The sequence below is a fragment of the Giraffa tippelskirchi genome, chromosome 3 (genome assembly GCF_054371585.1).
Source record: "Giraffa tippelskirchi isolate mGirTip1 chromosome 3, T2T-mGirTip1v1.2.pri, whole genome shotgun sequence".
In the NCBI taxonomy this organism is placed as follows: domain Eukaryota; kingdom Metazoa; phylum Chordata; class Mammalia; order Artiodactyla; family Giraffidae; genus Giraffa; species Giraffa tippelskirchi.
This window is the reverse complement of record NC_137277.1, coordinates 149,382,404-149,402,656: the sequence shown is the minus strand read 5'-3', so window position 1 is coordinate 149,402,656 and position 20,253 is coordinate 149,382,404. Positions and strand designations below refer to the sequence as shown.

At 36.8% G+C, this 20,253-nt stretch overlaps 1 protein-coding gene across 1 annotated transcript in view; it reads right to left on the bottom strand.

Annotated features, from left to right (window-relative positions):
- The window catches only part of BMPR2 (bone morphogenetic protein receptor type 2), a 156,510-nt gene that overhangs the window by 20,679 nt on the left and 115,578 nt on the right, over positions 1-20,253 (bottom strand). The window contains exons 4-9 of the mRNA XM_081581950.1: positions 16,302-16,412; positions 15,427-15,518; positions 12,739-12,969; positions 11,882-11,996; positions 5,797-5,957; positions 4,403-4,550 (exon numbers count right to left, since the gene is read on the bottom strand). Of these exons, the coding sequence (XP_081438076.1) occupies positions 4,403-4,550; positions 5,797-5,957; positions 11,882-11,996; positions 12,739-12,969; positions 15,427-15,518; positions 16,302-16,412 (858 nt within the window). The remainder of the gene's footprint in view (positions 1-4,402; positions 4,551-5,796; positions 5,958-11,881; positions 11,997-12,738; positions 12,970-15,426; positions 15,519-16,301; positions 16,413-20,253) is intronic.

Sequence of the window (20,253 nt, the reverse complement as noted above, 5' to 3'; positions counted from 1 at the left end):
AGGGACTAGACCTGATAGACAGAGTGCCTGATGAACTATGGACAGAGGTTCGTGACATTGTACAGGAGACAGGGATCAAGAAAATCCCCATGGAAAAGAAATGCAAAAAAGCAAAATGGCTGTCTGAGGAGGCCTTACAGATAGCTGGGAAGAGAAGAGAAGCAAAAAGCAAAGGAGAAAAGGAAAGCTATTCCCATCTGAATGCAGAGTTCCAAAGAAGAGCAAGGAGAGATAAGAAAGCCTTCCTCAGCGATCAATGCAAAGAAATAGAGGAAAACAACAGATTGGGAAAGACTAGAGACCTCTTCAAGAAAATTAGAGATACCAAAGGAACATTTCATGCAAAGATAGGCTCGATAAAGGACAGAAATGGTATGGACCTAACAGAAGCAGAAGATATTAAGAAGAGGTGGCAAGAATACACAGAAGAACTGTACAAAAAAGATCTTCACGACCCAGATAATCACGATGGTGTGATCACTCACCTAGAGTCAGACATCCTGGAATATGAAGTCAAGTGGGCCTTACAAAGCAACACGACGAACAAAGCTAGTGGAGGTGATGGAATTCCAGTGGAGCTATTTCAAATCCTCAAAGGTGATGCTGTGAAAGTGCTGCACTCGATATGCCAGCAAATTTGGAAAACTCAGCAGTGGCCACAGGACTGGAAAAGGTCAGTTTTCGTTCCAATCCCAAAGAAAGGCAATGCCAAAGAATGCTCAAACTACCGCACAATTGCACTCATCTCACATGCTAGTAAAGTAATGCTCAAAATTCTCCAAGCCAGGCTTCAGCAATACGTGAACCATGAACTTCCAGATGTTCAAGCTGGTTTTAGAAAAGGCACAGGAGCCAGAGATCAAATTCCCAATATCCGCTGGAACATCGAAAAAGCAAGAGAGTTCCAGAAAAACATCTATTTCTGCTTTATTGACTATGCCAAAGCCTTTGACTGTGTGGATCACAATAAACTGTGGAAAATTCTGAAAGAGATGGGAATACCAGACCATCTGACCTGTCTCTTGAGAAACCTGTATGCAGGTCAGGAAGCAACAGTTAGAACTGGACATGGAACAACAGACTGGTTCCAAATAGGAGAAGGAGTACGTCAAGGCTGTATATTGTCACCCTGCTTATTTAACTTATATGCAGAGTACATCATGAGAAACGCTGGGCTGGAAGAAACACAAGCTGGAATCAAGATTGCCAGGAGAAATATCAATAACCTCAGATATGCGGATGACACCACCCTTATGGCAGAAAGTGAAGAAGAACTAAAGAGCCTCTTGATGAAGGTGAAGGAGGAGAGTGAAAAAGTTGGCTTAAAGCTCAACGTTCAGAAAACTAAGATCATGGCATCTGGTCCCATCACTCCATGGGAAATAGATGGGGAAACAGTGGAAACTGTGTCAGACTTTACTTTTTTGGGCTCCAGAATCACTGCTGATGGTGACTGCAGCCATGAAATTAAAAGATGCTTACTCCTTGGAAGGAAGGTTATGGCCAACCTAGATAGCATATTTAAAAGCAGAGACATGACTTTGCCAACAAAAGTCCGTCTAGTCAAGGCTATGGTTTTTCCAGTGTTCATTTATGGATGTGAGAGTTGGACGGTGAAGAAAGCTGAGCGCCGCAGAATTGATGCTTTTGAACTGTGGTGTTGGAGAAGACTCTTGAGAGTCCCTTGGACTGCAAGGAGATCCAATCAATCCATCCTAAGAGATCAATCCTGGGTGTTCATTGGAAGGTCTGATGTTGAAGCTGAAACTCCAATACTTTGGCCACCTCATGCGAAGGGTTGACTCATTGGAAAAGACCCTAATGTTAGGTAGGATTGGGGGCAGGAGGAGAAGGGGACGACAGAGGATGAGATGGTTGGATGGCATCACTGACTCGTTGAACATGGGTTTGGGTAGACTCCGGGAGTTGGTGATGGACAGAGAGGCCTGGCGTGCTGCAATTCATGGGGTCGCAAAGAGTCGGACACAACTGAGCGACTGAACTGAACTGAAAGCCATCAGAGACCAAATTTTCAGTAGTCTATCAATATTCCATCCAAAAGTTACCATAATTAACTTATCTTTCTGATATAAACCATGACTTTTTCCTAAGCTCCTGGCTGGCACCCTTACTATTTCTCAAATCTTTGAATATTTCTCAGTTTCCTAGACTGTCTCCAATAGCTAAAGAAAACCAGATTTCTTTTCTACATTTTATCTCACATACACCTCTTTTTCCCCATTTCCATATCTAAGATTACTGGGTATCTTGATACAACTCTCTTCTTTTTCCTTTATTTTTATTTTAAACTGTGTTTAAATGTATGTAACATAAAATTAACCATTTAAACTATTTCTGAATGTACAGTTCTTTGGCACTAAGTGCATTCACAAAGTTGTGCATCCATGTCCAGAACTTTTTTTATCTTCCTAAACTGAAATTGTATATACATTTAAAAGTAACACTCAGTTTCTTCATTTTTAAACTCTTTCTAGCATTATTTCATCTTATATCTCCATTAAAATAATATTCTGCAAACAAGATATAATTGCCTTTCTTGTGCAAACATCTGATATTGTACTTCATAATTTACCAGTCCAAAAGCAATAGCTATTCTTTGAATGTAGTAACCGTTCAAAAAAACGTTGCTGATAGCAATGTACTAACTTAAGCTGATACAAGAATCATTTTAGTCACACACGCTTCTAAAAAACAAAAATTCTGGATTAGGATTTCTAAAACACTAGGCCAAAGTTTTAATAATAGAAATTAAAACTTATAAGGTTCCAATAATATGTGATAATACTGCAATCACTTCTATTTCCAGAAAAACACTTTGAGTACCCAACCAGTCAGTCAGTTCAGTAGCTCAGTCTTGTTCAACTCTTTGTGACCCCATGGACTGCAGCATGCCAGGCCTCCCTGTCCATCACCATCTCCTGGAGTTTACTCAAACTCATGTCCATTGAGTCAGTGACGCCATCCAACTATCTCACCCTCTGTCATCCCCTTCTCCTACCTTCAATCTTTCCCAGCATCAGGGTCTTTTAAAATGAGTCAGTTCTTCCCATCAGGTGGCCAAAGTATTGGAGTTTTAGCTTCAGCATCAGTCCTTCCAATGAATATTCAGTACTGATCTCCTTTAGGATGGACTGGTTGGATCTCCTTGCAGTCCAAGGGACTCTCGAGTCTTCTCCAACATCACAGTTCAAAATCATCAATTCTTTGGTGTTAACCTTTTCTTATAGTCCAACTCTCACATCCATAGATGACTACTGGAAAAACCATAGCTTTGACTAGACAGACCTTAGTTGGCAAAGTAATGTCTCTGCTGTTTAATATGCTGTGTAGTACCCAATACTTTTATTTAATTGGAAAATGTACTTCTCAATAATAACTGATTGACTTGCTGGTAATCTAAATAATTATTAATTTATTCCATTATACTATAGAATTATAAACTATTCATAAATGTTTACTCTTTTTTTGGAGGGGTGTGGGGGTGGGATGTGGGATCTTACTTCCCTAACCATGGATGAAACCTGTGCCCCTTGCAGTGGAAGCACAGATTCCTAACCACTGGACCACCATGGAAGGCCCAAATGCTCACTATTTTTGAAGCAAAAAAAAAAATCAACCCCACTACTAATCTGCTTTATTAAGTAGTTCCATTTGTCCAATGCTGGGTCAATTGACTGTTTTTCATTTCTCCATGCTATTAATGCTGTTATTCCTACAAAATAGAGACCACTTATGTCAAATTATTTTTATACATCTTAGAAGAGTGCAATGCACTGGTAAATACACTGGTAAAAGTTTTATTAATATATCACAATGACATTGATATAATCGTAACAAACGGAGAAAAATATATACTCATTTTGCTATTTCAAGTTAGCCTCAAATAAATATTTACATTGAATGAGTTGTTCTTTCATGAAAGGAAGGCAGACAGACAGGAAGGCATGAAGACAAGAGAAGGGAAATTTTTTTTAAAACGGAAGAAAAGGAGAATTTTAAAAAAGGAAGAAAAAGATAATCCAATGGATAATTCACTCCTTTTAATTCCTTACTGAGTCAATTCAGGAAACACTATGAAGTGCAGCTTCGCAAATGCTCAGAGGGTGCATAAGGAAAACGATAACTGCTAGAGACATCAGAGGCCAAACTGAACACAGGTAAGCTATTATGAGCAATTAATTAAATTACACTCAGATGCAAACCTGGAGTTCTTTCTAAAGTTTTTTTCCGACTGACATCTTTCTGCTAATAATATTTCTGAACACTAGATGGCAATGAACTAAAGGTTTAAATGAAAGCACAAACACATAAAAGTAGACAATATAGGTAGAAAAAATATGTAACTGCTTCACTTGAAAACATACGTTAACAATTCCCTCACCTGGAAAGAGGTCTGTACATCTCATAAATATCTCCCAATAAATTAGTCCAAGTGCATACATATCTACTTGTTTCAAAGCTGATTCACAGTCCCTAAGGTTCACAGCTCCTTCCAGAACTTCTGGTGCCATATATCTGATTGTGCCAACCTGATAAAAAAGAGTGATATATATTTTAGGAAATAATGTAGCATATTCTGAAGGGCATACATTAGGCCAGAAGTTATACATAAATTTCGGGCCAACAATAGGTCAATATGCTTATTTGAACCTAATTATGTCACTGAACCTTTTTAGACCTCATTTTTTCAACTATAAAATACCCTTTTTAGAACATCTTGGTTGCTTCCAGTTTTCGGCAATTATGAATAAAGCTGCTATGAACCTTGATGTGTAGGTGTTTCTGTGAATATGAGTTGTTAACTCAACAGGGTCTATATACCTAGGAGTATGATTACTGGAATACTATGTTTTCCAAAGTGAATAATATCAAGCATTCCTACCAACAAGGAGTGGGTTGCTGTTGCCCCACATTGTCACCAGCATTTGAAATTATTGCTTTTTTAAAACCATTCACAGGCAACGGCATCCTGTTTTGATTTGCAGTTCTTGAATCATGAATCACGTTGAGTAACTTTCACATGCTTATCTCCCATCTGTATACCTTCTTTGGTCAGGTGTCTATTTAGATTTTCTATTTATTAATTGACTTGTTTGACTTCTTACTGTTGAGTTTTAAGAGTTTTTATATTCTGGATACAAGTCTTTTATCAGATATGTGTTTTTTAAATATATTCTCCCAGTTTGAGGGTTGTTTTTTCATTTTCTTAATATTGTCTTTCATAGAGCAGAAGTTTTTAATTTTAATAAAATTCATCTTAGCAACTTTTTCTTTAAAAAAATACCCTCTTGAAATAATTAAGCTGTGATTTAGTCATCCTAGTCAATAGTGCTAATGCTTGTGTGTGCTTAGTTGCTCAGTCGTGTCTGACTGTTTGTGACCCCATGGACTGTAGCCCACCAGGCTCTTCTGCCCATGGGATTCTCCAGGCAAAAGTACTGGAGTGAGTTGCCATGCCCTCCTCCAGGGTATCTTCTCAACCCAGGGATCAAACCCAGGTCTCCCACATTGTAGGTATGCTTTATCATCTGAGCCACCAGGGAAGCCCAGTCAACTGTATTCCTCCTAACGCTTGACAAAAATAAGTTGGAATGGCAGTGATTTCCACAATGAATTGATGAACATCATGCAATGTTTTCTGTATATCTTAATTCTGTAATTCCTAATATGCTATAATTGGATAAGGACAACCGTCCTGAGTAGTTAGTAGACTTTTAAATTCAATTTATTATGTTTTAAAAGTATGGCAGTGCGATACCTTTTGTATACACTCACCTCACTTATGGCTGCATTATCTTCCTCCCCTGGGCGCACCAGTCTATTTCCAGTCAGCTTCATGGACAACCCAAAGTCACTAATAACACAGGTTCCATCATTTTTCACCAGAACATTTCTGCTGTTCAAATCTCGATGGGAAATTGCAGGTTTATAATGATCTGTTTGGATAATTTTCAAATATTTATTAATGCTTCAATTGCATTACTGGACACAGAATGAGCAGGAAAGTAATATAAAGAAGACTGCTTTTTTTCTTCCCTATACTTTTCTAATAACAAAAAGTACGTAAATAAAAATTTCAACTCACAATCCTCACTGTTTTCATTATATTTCACAACATAATTCCTTTCGCATCTATAATTAATTAAGCTTTAAACATTCAGCTGCAATTACTAGTCAATAAGATCTTGCTTCTAATTTTAACATATACTATTTTGGTCTCCTTTTTTTCCCTATAGTAGCAAAAGTAGGCAATAAAAAAAGGAATATTTAGCAAAAACAAACAGTAAACTTATCTAAAACAATTATCACTGTAAAACTGGCATGGCTCTCAAATTGGTATATGTGTCTTATAACCTATGACAGAAAATCCCAGTTTTGCCCTGAGGCTTAGCTATGTATCTAAGCCCACCACGGTTCTTCAAAGCAAACTAGAAATAGTTTTGCAATTGACTGTTTTCTGATTTTACAAAACAAAATACTATTATACTCATTCTGTTACTTGTTTATCAGAAGACTTCTATGTTCTATGAAGGCAGAGAGAGGACATGTTCTGCCTGAATTCAAAAGGCTTGACACACAGTCACACACACACACTGCCTGAAAGAATATATCCAACCAAGGCCTCTAACTAAAATTATAATTTTTTTCCTCCTGTTAAGAAAACCATGGAGGAGGGAGGAAGGAAGGAAAGGATTGGGAGTTCGGAATTAGCAGATGCAAACTATTATATATAAAACGAAAAAACAACAAGGTCCCACTGTATAGCACAGAGAACTATATTCAATGTCCTATGAAAAACTACAACAGAAAAGGATGTATGTGTACAGCTGAGTCACTCTGTTGTACAATAGAAATTAATACAACATTGTAAATCAACTATACTTCAAAAATTTAAAAAAGAAAACTTTACATAAATCTTATATTGAAATAAAACCACAGCTCTTAAAAGGAAAAAAAATTCTATAGTACAATTCTCAAAATTTAAAATAACTCCTTAGTTATATAAAGAAATAGAGCAATGAAAACAAAGTCAATGATAAATATAAACAGAATGTTTACATTTAGGCACAAAAAGACTCAATATTTACATTTACTGCTCTCATTATTACATGTATTAAACTGCAATTTCACCAATAATAAAACCAAAGACAGAAGATAATGATTCCTTTGACCAAAAAGAAATGATACAAATGAACTTACAAAACAGAAAGAGACTCACAGACTTATAAAACAAACTTACGGTTGCAGGGCTAGGGGAGGGATAGTTAGGGAGTTTGGGATGGTCATGTACACACTGCTATATTTTAAATGGATAACCAACAAAGACTATTGTATAGCACATGGAACTCTGCTCAATGTTATGAGCTAGCCTGGATGGGAGGAGGGTTTGTTGGAGAATGGATGAATATAACTGAGACCCTTCTCTATTCACTTGAAACTATCACAACTCCTTTAATCAGCTATAGCCCAATACAAAATAAAAAGCTCAAAAGAAAAACAAAAAAAGGATTCTTTTGGTACGGTGAGGAAAACGCAATAGCACAGTTGGAAGAAAAATAGCAGTTACTAGGTTGCTAAGAGTTGATTTCTTTCTCATTTGTTCCCTTTCCTACTTCCTGGTCCAGTCTTCCAAAGTTTGTACTAACATGGCTCACTCAACCCGTAGAAGAGCTGCATTTCTTATTCTGGATAAAACCATAACATAAGTATATATGGTTTAATCTTGGGCTGATATTTATATAAGAAAATTTATAGAGATACCTGAAAATGTTTATATAACACCATACCAATAATTAAGCTAAATTATCTCACACTAGAGAAACTGGTTTAATCATGTGAAGAACGACGCAATGAGTCAGTCAGTGAGCCAGGCAGAGGGGAAACTAGAGTAATACTTTCTGATACTATTAAAAAGGAAATAACAGGTGGAGCAACTGAGCCCATGTGCAGTAACTACTGAGCCTGGGCTCTAGAGTCCAACTACTGAAGTCCATATCCTTTCCCCCCTTCCCCTTTGGTAACCATAGTTTGTTTTCTGTATCTGTAGGTCTATTTTGTTTTGTAAATAAGTTCATTTATATCTTTTTACAGACTCTACATACAAGTGATATCATATGATATTTGTTTGGCTTAATTCACTTAGTATGATAATCTCTAAGTTCATCCATGCTGCTGCAAATGGAATTATTTCATGGCTAAGTAAGCACAAGATTCCCTTTATATGTGGGTATAATTTTTATATATATATATATATATATTACCCTTTTATATATATCATATCTTCCTTATCTTCATCTGTTGGACACATACGTTCCCTGGATATTGTAAATAGTGCAGCAATGAATGTTGGGATACACATTATCTTTTTGAATTATAGTTTTCTCTGGATATGTGCCCAGGAATGGGACTTCAGGATAATAAGGTAACTCTATTTTTAGTTTTTTAAGGAACTTCCATACTATTCTCCATAGTGGCTGTGCCAATTTATATTTCCACCAACAGTATAAAAGGATTCATTTTTCTCCACACTCGTTCCAGCATTTATTACTTGTAGACTTTTAGATGATGACCATTCTGACCAAAGTGAGTTGTGGAATATTTTTTAAATAATTAGGTACTAAAAATTCAAATAGCTATTATACTGATGTTTCTTACAACAGCATATACTCAGTTGTTTTTTTATTTCAGGTTAACTATTTAGTAATAATATAGATCAGTTCAGTTCAGTCGCTCAGTCGTGTCCGACTCTTTGTGACCCCATGATTTGCAGTGCACCAGGCCTCTCTGTCCATCACCAACTCCCGGAGTCTACCCAAACCCATGTCCATCGAGTCGGCGATGCCATCCAACCATCTCATCCTCTGTCGTCCCCTTCTCCTCCTGCCCCCAATCCTACCCAGCATTAGGGTGTTTTCCAATGAGTCAACTCTTCGCATGAGGTGGCCAAAGTATTGGAGTTTCAGCTTCAACATCAGAACTTCCAATGAACACCCAGGATTGATCTCTTTTAGGATGGACTGACTGGATCTCCTTGCAGTCCAAGGGACTCTCAAGAGTCTTCTCCAACACCACAGTTCAAAAGCATCAATTCTGTGGTTCTCAGCTTTCTTCACCGTCCAACTCTCACATCCACACATGACCACTGGAAAAACCATAGTCTTGACTAGACAGACCTTTCTTGGCAAAGTAATGTCTCTGCTTTTAAATAGGCTATCTAGGTTGGTCATAACCTTCCTTCCAAGGAGTAAGCGTCTTTTAATTTCATGGCTGCAATCACCATCTGCAGTGATTTTGGAGCCCCCAAAAAAATAAAGTCTGACACTGTTTCCACATCTATTTCCCATGAAGTGATGGGACCGGATGCCATGATCTTAGTTTTCTGAACATTGAGCTTCAAACCAACTTTTTCACTCTCCTCTTTCACTTTCATCAAGAGGCTCTTTAGTTCTTCTTCACTTTCTGCCATAAGGGTGGTGTCATCTGCATATCTGAGGTTATTGATATTTCTCCTGGCAATCTTGATTCCAGCTTGTGTTTCTTCCAGCCCAGCATTTCTCATGATGTACTCTGCATGTAAGTTAAATAAGCAGGGTGACAATATACAGCCTTGACGTACTCCTTTTCCTATTTGGAACCAGTCTGTTGTTCCATGTCCAGTTCTAACTGTTGCTTCCTGACCTGCATACAGGTTTCTCAAGAGACAGGTCAGATGGTCTGGTATTCCCATCTCTTTCAGAATTCTCCACAGTTTATTATGATCCACACAGTCAAAGGCTTTGGCATAGTCAATAAAGCAGAAATAGATGCTTTTCTGGAACTCTCTTGCTTTTTTGATGATCCAGTGGATATTGGCAATTTGATCTCTGGCTCCTGTGCCTTTTCTAAAACCAGCTTGAACATCTGGAAGTTCACGGTTCACGTATTGCTGAAGCCTGGCTTGGAGAATTTTGAGTTTGTGTTTCTGGACTTCCTACTTTTGCATTCCAGTCCCCTATAATGAAAAGGACATCTTTTTTGGGTGTTAGTTCTAGAAGGTCTTGTAGGTCTTCAAAGAACCGTTCAACTTCAGCTTCTTCGGCGTTACTGGTCGGGGCATAGACTTGGATTACCGTGATATTGAATGGTTTGCCTTGGAAACGAACAGAGACCATTCTATCGCTTTTGAGATTGCATCCAAGTACTGCCTTTTGGACTCTTCTGTTGACCATGATGGCTACTTCATTTCTTCTAAGGGATTCTTGCCCACAGTAGTATAAGGTAATGTTTAAGCATAGAATCTGTGTTTAAGAAAAACTCATATTTGATGCAAACACTCTTTGCAGCCAAAGTTTGACTGGAAAACTTTCGGAATCATGCGAGACTTGAAAAGGGGGATTAGGATGGTATTTTAATTTTTGTGCTAAGCCAGCTCTTTAGAGGAGTTATAATATTTAAGAATGAAGAAACACAATACAAATGGTTAATGAGCTAATGCACTAAAGTAAGTGCATCAAGTTGCTGACATAGGCAATAACACTGAACAATTTTGTATTCAAGAAAAGCAAGACATGAAGATAAATGAACTGATAAATTATTCAGGAGAAATTATTTATATATGAAGCAGCAGCTAAAAAAGATGATCCATGCTATTATACAATGGAACAAATATCTAAGAAATTGATACATTAAAAATTCTCTTCATTACAGAGGTCAGAGAAAGTGAAAAAAGAATGTATGGCAAGAAAATTGCTGTAAGGGTTATGTAAACGCAAAGACATATTTTCATAGCAAAGCTAATTTTGAGGGGCCTGTGATATGATATGAGGTGTACTTTGAAACAAAGTGTAGAAAGCAAATATATTTAAAAAGATGCTTTGGAAAACTAGCAAAAATGTACATAAAGGCTGAATAAAACTGTAATTACAGCACTACATTCAGTATTGACACACTGACAAAGACTGACTCCTCAGGATGCATTCTCATTATCTGAAGCAGCAATGCACCTAGCTAAAACTAACCAACACACACTGCACTGAAACATCCCTTGCAGCTAAGTGTGGTGGGAAAGCATGGACTAAGCTCTGGGAAAGAAAACATAAGCACAAGAGTGGGACTTCTGGAGGTAAAAAGGGGCAATTCCTTCTATTCTCCCTTTTCTCTGATTAGCATATGGCATGTTGGACAATCCTGAAAACATAAGCTACATATAAAGATTAGTGGAGGAGAAATATAGGGTCTGGGGCCCTAATACTACTATGGTGCTGCCAAAAAAATGTGAAGACTGTCTCTCTCTAGATTCTTACATGAGAAAGGAAAAAAATAGTCATTCTCATTGAAATCTGTTATATTTTTCTCCCTGATAAATTTGAGCAAATCTAATGCTAGCTAAGAGAAGCACGGATTTATAAAAAGATACATTTGGGTTTTATACTAAAGACCAACCGAACTGTAGAATGTGTGCGTAAAGAAGTAACAATGCATTTGTAGTTCATTTAAATAAGCAAAATAAATACAAGGAAAATACAATGCAGTCCAGCTAAGAGGTTCTTAACCTAGGGCCAGAGAAGAACTTCAAAAGATTGACAACCCCTACAATCACAAGAATATTTTTTAAAGTATGCCCATACATGTATCTTTACAGGGAGAGTGTTCATAGCTTTAATTAAAATCTTAATGGAATCCATGACTTGTCTAGAGTAATGAACTTCTTTCTCTTCTTGTTAAATTTCAAATACATTTCCTCACACTAGATCTTTTAAACTGGCTAATAATACATCTGCTGTAATATAAAATATACTTTTATTCCGAAGACACAAATAAAGCTTCCCTTTGTGAATTGTGTCCCCACATGGTTTTCAGTATCTTCTTGTCATTGTCTTACCTCCCCGTGGTAATTCAGTATGAAGATAAGCCAATCCTCTAGTCACAGAATGAGCCAGACGGCAAGAGCTTACCCAGTCACTTGTATGGAGACTTAAATACTTGCATAGAGATCCCTATACGGAAGGAAAAAAGTAAAAGGGGAAGGGGAGAAAAAGTGGAATTACTTTATTTGAACATGAGGAGGTAAGTGAGCAGCTGAATAAAGGGATTTGCATATGTCAGGATTCAAAGGAGGTCTAATGAATCATGACATTTCAGAAAACTGAAGTAAGAAAAGACATCTCTGTGCGTAGAGAAAGGAAGAGAGAATGGAAAGTAGAATTTAGACATTATCAATTTTTATGCCTCCAGTATTAAAAATCATGAAAGGTTATTTAATTTCATTTTAAAGGCTTCTTTATCAACTTAAGATAGAAAAAAAGTATTTTCAACTGTTTCTTTACACGGTATCGTTTACCAGGACAAAACCAAATTATCCTATTATGTTTTACAAGTAGAAAACTTTTTTACAATCAGAAGGATTTTGTAAATATATGCTACTCAAGGTGCTATCCATAAATTCTTTATTACCAGGCTGAGATAAAGAGCATGCATGAGAGTAAATGTCAATCAAAGCACTGCCTCCTTCATCAAGAAGTCTTGCTAAGAGAGAGACAGACAGAGTGACGGAGGTTCAGGGCACTAAACAGTTTCACTCACATTCTGGGATAAAATCCTTATCTCACTGTAGACCTTTAATACTCAGTTTACAAACCAGCAACTCTCTACGTAACAGGGATCCTCTTACAAATCCGATTAACATAAATGTCAGTAAACTTTTTTTTTTTTTTAGTAAACTTTTTAAGAAGAACTTACATTGGGATAATACTCCATCACAAGCAAATACTCCATGCGTCCATCTGCAGTGACTCTCTCATCTCCAACTATAAAGCGAGCAATGTTGTCATGTTCCATCAAAGGCACTCTGTAAATGTTCTTCTCATTGATAAAATTCTGACGGTTTGCAAAGGAAAACACTTTTACAGCAACTGGACGTTCATCTAAGGAACCTTTATATACAGCTCCATATCGACCCCGGCCAATCAGCTGTAAGTTTGTTTTGAAAAAAAGCAAGACGTTATTTCTTCACAACTGAACAATCAAATTTACTAAATAATAAAGTATAAATCTGTATGTATCCAACAGGTCTCTAATGCTTAGTCTGAATTACTCCATTATTAATAAACTAACAAATTAGGCATCCTACACAGCTCAGAATCAAGTACCATACCCAGCCCTTGCACAGATGACATTATAAACTCTGAACAAATTTTTTTAAAAGAAATTTAAAAATGTGGGGGAATGAACAAAGGTAGATCCTGAGGGGAGTCAACATTTATAAGAAAGAAATGGCACAGGGTGAGATACTCATTTTATAGTGTTCAGTCTGTGAGCAGGCTGAAATCTGCACTGTGTATTGGATCAAAAATTGCAATAGAAAATCTTTCTGGCCTCAGAAACCACGGAACAGAACTTAGGGCAACCACTGCTGATGGAGAATGAAGGCAGAATCCCAAAAAGGAGAGTCTGAGAGTGGGAAATCCAACTAATGCATGGGACAGACTCCAGGTAAAGGATCAATAACAAGAGATAAGTTTGTAATACGCCTAACCAAGATAACTGCCTATCAAAACCAACAATGAAATGAACACACTTTATAAGAACCGAACAGAATACAGAGGCTCCACAATATAACATTCACAGATTCTAGTACAATACAATAAAAAATTACTCAAACAAACCCCCCAGCAATTTGCAACTGTTCTCTTCATTTCTGGCTTCTGAAACTTCTCTGCCTTTTGACGGAAAAAAGCTTAGGAATTTACCACCATTTATTTAATGATATTTGTTATATTTCATTCACTATTCCTAATTTAAATTTTTACAAACAGATAAGATTACCCTTTAGAAAGGCTGTATCAAAGCAAAAGTTAAATCAGCAATGGTTGGTGTGTTTCTTTTACTCAATCCAGAACAATATGCTAATGGTTTTAATTCATCTTTTTTCCAATTTAGTAAACTGGACATCTTATTATACATTTACTAGGCATACTTCCCTGTAGCTCAGACAGTAAAGAAAGTCAAGTCACTCAGTTGTATCCGACTCTTTGCGACCCCATGGACTGTAGCCTACCAGGCTCCTCTGTTCATGGGATTTTCCAGGCAAGAGTACTGGAGTGGATTGCCATTTCCTTCTCCAGGGGATCTTCCCAATTCAGGAATCGAACCCAGGTCTCCCACATTGTAGGCAGACGCTTTACTGTCTGAGCCAGGGAAGCCAGACGGTAAAGAATCTACCTGCAATGTGGGAGCCCTGGGTTCGATTCCTGGATCAGGAAGATCCTCTTGAGAAGGGAATGGCAAATCCACTCCAGTATTCTTGCCTGGAGAATTCAATGGATAGAGGAGCCTGGCGGGTTACAGTCCATGCGGTTGCAAAGAGTCGGACACAACTGAGTGACTACCACTACTACAACTAGGTATACTTACTTCTGTGAATTGACAATTCATCTCTTTTGTCTATTTTTCACAGATTGTTTATTTCATGTTGATTTCTACCAGCTCTTTATCACTGAAATACCTTTTTTGAATTTTGCTATTCACTTTTATGGTATTTTCCTCCCAAAAAGAAAGTTCTTAAAATGTTTTATATACCAGATCTATCATTTAACAGTCTCTGGTTTAGACATTATAGTTCAGTTATCCTAATAAATGGCATAAAAACATTCATCATGGTGAGACTTTTAACACAGGTCCTGAGATATTACCAAATGAAAATTTAATTTTATGCAAAACATAATATTTGTATGTACCTATACAATACATAATATATACACAAACAAGTAATGTTTATTTGGCGTCTACTATGGATTCCTTGCCTGTACATTTTCTCTGAGAATTTGATATGTCTTTATGCCCATACTCTGTTCATCTCTACTCAAAGATTATCTCCTTTCTTAATATACAATATACTTTCCTTACTAACCCCTTTCTGTAACTTTCTCGTCTTATTTGCATTTCCTTCTCCATAGCATGTACTACTACTTGAAATATATAGTGACCTTTCCACAATGTGGGGTTAGGGACACCTAATCTCCACATAGTCCAAAAATCCACATATAGCTTATAGGTGACCCCTCATACACACATGGTTCTTCTGGTCCATGGTTCTACATCCACCGATTTAATCAAATATGGATGGTATAGTAATATCTACTACTGAAAAAATATCTGTGTATGACTGGACCCACACAGTTCACATCTATGTTGTTCAAGGGTCAACTCTACCTTCATTTATTTACCCTCTTGTAGACTCCTTCTCACTAGAATATAAGCCTCATGTATCTGTATTGGTCACCAACATTCTCAGTGCCTTGAACAGGTCTTGACACAAAATTTATAAGAAACAGTCATTGAATAAATGAATAAATGAATTAATCACTGTCTCAGATGTACTACATGGACAGAAAAAAAAAACAGTCCATAATCTGACAGCAATCTTACCTCCAACAGTTTCAGATTATCTAGGTCAAGAGAGGGCTCTGATGCTGCTGCCTCCATCATATTCATACTGTGAAGACCTTGTTTGCGGTCTCCTACAGAAATCAGAAAAACAACTTGCTAATGAGTGGTTCTCTTAAAAGTGAAAATATTTATTATACGTTTTTATATATTACAGTTAAATAGAAGATCTGCAGAAGGACAGACAGCATAACTTATACCTAATATCAATGGGGCTAAAACTATTTACTCAACTAAGAATCTAAATGAAGATAAATAATGAATAACATGAAAGCTGAACTCTGGGAGATGGTTCCAGTACACCCAGTGTAAAACCCTAAGAAATGGACAGAAATATCAAGGAAAGTTTTATTGAAATTATTCAAATCAATGAATGGGTGCTCATTTCCTAGAAAGCTTATCAAATCAAAAGTTTATTAGAACCAACTAGACAGCTGATGATTAGGAATTATTTTTAATTATTGTTATTTTTAGATGTGAAAATGGTATTGTGGTTATATATATTTTAAGTCTTTATACTCCAGACATAATACTAAAATATTTATAGATAAGGGATACCTTCAATTTATTTCAAAATAATCCAACAGCATGGAAGGGTAGGGTGAGTGGGCCTATAGATGATACACAGATGTGACAATCATTGAAGCAGGTGATGAGTATTCTGTATACGTTTGAAACCTTTCATAAAAACTAGGGAAAAAAGTTTAAGACAGAAGGATGGCTCCAGGGCTACTGAAGAAAACAATGCTTTTTACAATGAAAACTTGTTTTTTCAAGAAAATCAATTCTGATTAAACACAATGTTTAATAAACATTATAAAATAAATAATAAACAAAACAAAAACCTGCATTTTTACCTGTCAGCATCCTATATCCAAAGCATAAGGCAACTATCAAAACAGCTAATACAGAGACTGATGCCAATGCAATGATTATTGTCTCATCTCGGTTAAATGAATGAGGTGGACCTAAAAGAAAGTAAAATTTTTAAATATAGTCATCCTTTCTTTCCAGTATTTTGCTAACAACTTACAGACAGGCTACATCAATATACAGTCAAATCAGCAATGTTTTTGCATCAAAGGAAAAGAAAGAAAAATTAATAACAAATTTGTAATAATTGCAAATTGCACATATATTTAATCATACAAATTATTTTATATAGACCCAGAACACTGAAATGCCTGGTAGTTTTGCTTCTGTTTTCTAGGAGAAGTTGTAGATAACTGGCATCATTTCTTCTTTAAACAGTTGCTAGAATTCAACAGTGAAACCATCTCAGCTTGGTACTTTTGGTTTATTTATTGAATTTCTTTAATAGATAAACATCTATTCAGATTATATATTTCTCCCCATGTGAGTTGTGGTAGATTGTATCTTTCAAGGAATTGGTCCAGTACATTGAAGCTATCAAATTTGTTAACACAAAGTTGTTTATAATTTTCCTTTACTATCCATGGGATCTGTAGGTATGATATTTCTTTCCCTTCTGATTATTAGATATTTATTTTTTTAGTTTTATCGTGGAAGCCTGGCTAGAAGTTTATCAACTTTATTGATCTTTTTTAAAAAACAGCTTTTGGTTTTGTTGCTTTTTCTCTATTAATTTCCTGTTTTCAACTCAACTGATCCCTCATCTAACTTTTAGTCTTTTTCTTCACTTACTTTGGATTTAATTTGTTCCTCTACTTGTAGTTTTCCAAGTTTTTACTTTTGAAAGCACTACAATTTATAATGAAATAATAAAAAGACATACAAAATTAAATCCAATTACATGTAACATTTAAAAAGAAGTACCTGCCCGGAATTTTATCACCAATGTGAAACCAAGAAGGACCCTGTGGGGTTTTGGGGCACAAAACCCTGTGTCCCCTGTTTCTTGTTTGAAGGAAGTAGGTTTCATTCAGCCTTTAAGACTTCTCCTGAGTTTCAAAGGATAGATTCAAACAGTTGCTAATCAAGGAAATGAGAAGCTGCAGAAAACGGAGGAGCAGTCAAGAAACAATAGTGCAGTTTGGGAGCAGGGTCCTGGTTCCTCCTCAAGGAATATACATATCAATATCCTTGAGTTCTTCTACAGTACTCAAACCTCCACCAAATGGAACATGTTAACTAGCTGATGAAGCATTCTTCATTCCAGAGAGAAGGTCACAGTTACTACAGAATCCCTGAATCCCATCAGGAGACCACCAGATGAATTCTAAATTGAAGGAATGCAGGCCTTGCAGGAACCCAGGTCCTTATCTGCAACCCCACTCCTTGACTCTGAGACTCCTCACAAACCACCTCTCCCAGGTTAGGACACAGTTTTGAGGGCACTAGCTGGCTGTGGCCCCCTTTGCCTGGCAAAGCAATAAAGCTATTCTCTTCCGTTTCACACAAACTCTGTCTCCAACATTCAATTCAGTGTGGATGTACAGAGATAAATTATCAGTAGCAAATGTGACAGACAAAATTTATTTTTGATAGAATGAAGTTGTTCTCTGACTGGATTAGTAAAATTCACAAATCTAATATAAAACAAAGGTTTCCTATTTTCAAATTAGAAAGGCTAATTATTTAAATGGGTATTTATTTTCTTGTGTAATTCAAACACATACATGAGTTAATAATGTCTTAAAAACACGACAAGACATTATAAGATTATAAAAACACTGTAAGATTACTAAAATAGGCACATAATAAATCAAATAGACCAGGCTACCTACATCTTAGAACAATCATCAATATAGGATAATCAAATGATTTATTTAGAATGATCTATATAGAAGGGAAGGGAGAAAAAAACCATTTAAAAGATGTTAAGCATCAATATAATTAAACTGTTCTGCATAGCTGTAAGCTGTTGAAAAATCATTGCTAGATAGATCAGACTGATATGAAATCAGAAGTTTTGGAATGGTGTTTATGAGGAGAAGCTTGGCATTGATTATGAAGCCAACAAGAATATTGCAGAAATAAAAAAAGAACAGATTCTATAAGGAACAAATGCAGTCTTAAATCAAACAATGTTCCTCACAGTTATATATCTATTCAAACAGCAGCCTGTTCAGCATTATCTTTATGTAAATGATTTTGATAATGACATTTTCAGATCACAAAGCAATGGCTACCATTAGAACCATAATCAGGTTAAGGTTTTCTTCTGCAAAAAATCCACATTTTATTTAGCAAAATTAATAAACATGGCATTATCTTTAAATAATGAGGAGAAGATAAAAACAAAGGGGCCAGAAACCTAAATAAAAATCCATCTTATTCTGTAGTGAAATTCAATAGATTTTGTAGTCATCATATGTTTCTTTACTATGGAAAGAAAACCTGAAATAGCTGAGAAGAGCTATGTACCCAGTCTTAAAAATGGTACTGGAGCCACTGACAGATGTTTTAAAGGGTGTGATTTAAACATGCTTGGTAAGAACATAACTGCTGAATTTACAAGTAATAAAAGGCAAGTGATATCCTCTGGACAGGCCAGATGTTGAAAAACCTCAGGGATGGAAATATGAGGTACTATGTTTCACATTTGGCCTAAATGAAGACATTCTTGAACAGGAAACTTGTAGGAAGAGTCAAAATTTGGATTCTTTAAACCAGTGTTCAGGAGCTAGAACTCACAAGCTTTTATCTGACACAACTATTTCAGTTCAGTTCAGTTCAGTCGCTCAGTCGTGTCCAACTCTTTGCGACCCCATGAATTGCAGCACGTCAGGCCTCCCTGTTCATCACCAACTCCCAAGGTCTACCCAAACCCATGTCCATCGAGTCGGTGATGCCATCCAACCATCTCATCCTCTGTCGTCCCCTTCTCCTCCTGCCCCCAGTCCTTCCCAGCATTAGGGTCTTTACCAATGAGTCAACTCTTCGCATGAGGTGGCCAAAGTATTGGAGTTTCAGCTTCAACATCAGTCCTTCCAATGAACACCCAGGACTGATCTTTAGGACGGACTGATTGGATCTCCTTGCAGTCCAACGGACTCTCAAGAGTCTTCTCCAACACCACAGTTCAAAAGCATCAATTCTTCAGTACTCAGCTTTCTTCACCATCCAACTCTCACATCCATACATGACCACTGGAAAAACCATAGCCTTGACTAGATGGACCTTTGTTGGCAAAGTAATGTCTCTGCTTTTAAATAGGCTATTTAGGTTGGTCATAACCTTCCTTCCAAGGAGGAAGCATCTTTTAATTTCATGGCTGCAATCACCATCTGCAGTGCTTTTGGAGCCCAAAAAAATAAAGTCTGACACTGTTTCCACTGTTTCCCCATCTATTTGCCATGAAGTGATGGGACCAGATGCCATGATCTTAGTTTTCTGAACGTTGAGCTTTAAGCCAACTTTTTCACTTTCCTCTTTCACTTTCATCAAGAGGCTCTTTAGTTCTTCTTCACTTTCTGCCATAAGGGTGGTGTCATTAGCTGTGTACAAATAATTATGTGAATGCACCACGAAAATCTCTTTGATTAAGACATACACAGCTGATTTCTAGAATATATGGATTAAATAACTGCATTCTGCTGGAGAAGGGATAGACTACCCACTCCAGTATTCCTGGGCTTCCCCTGTGGCTCTGCTGGTAAAGAATCCACCTGCAATGCAGGAGACCTGGGTTCAATCCCTGGGTTAGGAAGATCTCCTGGAGAAGAGAAAGCATACTCACTCCAGTATTCTGGCCCGGAAAATTCCATGGACTGTATAGTCCATGGGGTCGCAAAGAGCTGGACACGTCTGAGTGACTTTCACTTTTTAAACAATTCATGTGGATCATAATACACTGTGGAAAATTCTTAAAGAGACAGGAATACC